The sequence below is a fragment of the Coffea eugenioides genome, chromosome 4 (genome assembly GCF_003713205.1).
Source record: "Coffea eugenioides isolate CCC68of chromosome 4, Ceug_1.0, whole genome shotgun sequence".
Classification (NCBI taxonomy): domain Eukaryota; kingdom Viridiplantae; phylum Streptophyta; class Magnoliopsida; order Gentianales; family Rubiaceae; genus Coffea; species Coffea eugenioides.
Window position 1 is genome coordinate 21351071 of NC_040038.1, and position 2278 is coordinate 21353348.

The window sequence follows — 2278 nt, forward strand, 5'->3', positions numbered from 1 at the left end:
AATTTCATTTTGTCAATTCATTCATTTTAGGACAATTTAGTCAATAAATCATCATTTTCATTCATTTGACCAATTTACCCCTTTTTAGGATGATCCGGTCAATTTTGAATAAATCATCAATTTCATTAGACCAATTTACCCTTTTTTAGGGTGATCTGATCAATTTTGAATAAATCATCAATTTCATTCAATTCATTTGATCAGTTTACCTATTTTTGGGGTGATCTAGTCAATTTTGAATAAATCATCAATTCCATCCAATCACTTTGACCTGTTTTTTCCCTTTTAGGGTTTAAGTCTAAGCTTCACTGAATAAATTAGTCGAGACATGTAATCCTTTTAAGAGTATAATTTTTCACACATCATTTTGTGTGTCGATCAAAACAGGCGATCCATTCAGACTTTGTCCTCATTTTTGGGACAAATGTCTCTTTTTCACTCCAATTGGACAATTTTTATTTTTAATTATTTTTCACTCAATAAGTTGATTGGATCCATCAGGTATTGTATAGTGCCTGCTCTGGAGGATTGCATTTTCATTCTAGGCCTACCCTTGGCACAAAAAGGGTTCCCCCATAGGACATGCATCCGAATTACTTTAATTTTTACTAACTCGTGTCTTTTTCTCTTTCTCTTTATTTCTTTTAACAGCAGTTAAGCCAGAAAGGGAGTCTAAATAGGGATTTTTCCTAAATTTTCAGGTGTTTTTCAAATATAGCTACACAAAAAGCCCCATCGTTATACGATCTCGCAGTCGGGCTTTGAGAAACTGTGTAAACATGGGTACACACCCGAAATCATCCGACAGGCCTGTAACGGCCCCGTTAGCTGATTTGGCAAACCGAGGAGCTCAACTGAGCGAAGTTTTGAATAAATTCAATGAGCTGAATATGGAAATGACCACACAACGGCGCGTGATCGACCAGTTGGTTGCTGGTAGTGGTAGCGGTGGTCAACCTGAGCCTTTACCAACTAACCAACCTGAACCGCAACCAATACTTTTACCCTATACTCAAACCCCCTTTACCCCGCATTTTACAAATCCGCATGAAGAAACTTTTATCTATCCCACTCATGGCCTACCCCATACCCAGGCACCCGCTATCCAAACCAATCCTCCTCACCCCCAAATTCCCCAAAATTATCCACACATTAGTCCGAATATGCCACTCGAACCTCAGGGACCACATTATTACTCCATCGTTGAGCCATTTAACATGGATACCGCCACCCAAGGGAAAGCAGAAGCTGGGGAGTCGTCCGCGTCGATAGATAAGAATTTGCTAAAGCGATTGGATCGGCTTGAGGAGTTCATAAGGAAAAGCCAAGGTTTGAACAAACAAGGAGGTCTGGACTACAACGAGCTGTGCCTATTTCCGGATATGCAATTGCCCATGTGTTTCAAAACGCCCAAGTTTAGCAAGTATGACGGAACGGGCAACCCCAAGACGCATCTCCGAATGTTCGCCAACAAGTTGGGCAAGCCAATAGATGACGAGAATCTACCAGTTCATTTGTTTCCTGAAAGCTTAGAAGGCGATGCACTGGACTGGTATTCCAATTTGAAGCCCGAGGATATGAGGACATGGATGGACTTATCAACCGCTTTTGTAAGGCAATACGAATACAATTGCGAGCTGGCTCCAACGAGGACCACATTGGAGGGAACCAAGAGGAAACCATCCGAGGACCACAAGACATATGCGAAGAGATGGAGAAAATTGGCCGCCAAGGTGGAGCCTCCCATGACTGAAGATGAGATTGTTCGTACGTTCATCAACACTCATGACCCGCCCTATTTTGAGCAGATTTTTCGCATGATCGGGTGTTCATTTGCAGCAATTATCAATAAGTTGGAGGAATATGACGAATACGTCAAAGCAGGGAAAATTGTCAATGTATCAGCTTTAAAATCACAGTTGGACGCCTTGCAAGGTCAGAGTAATAATGGAAGGGAGCCTCAACGTAAGAAGAAAGAGGAGGAAAATACTTTTGTGTGGGGCCAATGACCGTTTTCAAGACCCAGATCCCAATGTTACCACACATATTCATCTCGCTACCCAAACCCACGCCCTGTTTACCTTACTACTACCAATCACCCTCGACCTTAGCCAAACTATGCTAGCCCACCTACAATGCCCTCCCTAATATCTCAAAACAATTCTCAAATTCGACTTCGTCTACCTTATAATCCCAGACCTGCCCCACCAAACCAACAGACTTACAACCCTCCTCAAACCAATAAAATACAAAAACCTGGTCGATCTCGAACTTTTAC

At 41.9% G+C, this 2278-nt stretch overlaps 1 protein-coding gene across 1 annotated transcript; it reads left to right on the forward strand.

The window, feature by feature from the left end:
* The first annotated feature begins 779 nt into the window (after nt 1-779).
* On the forward strand, nt 780-2009 carry LOC113769189. The gene has a single exon (XM_027313657.1). It carries the CDS (start codon nt 780-782, stop codon nt 2007-2009), a length of 1230 nt encoding a protein of 409 aa, XP_027169458.1.
* Nucleotides 2010-2278: the final 269 nt, after the last annotated feature.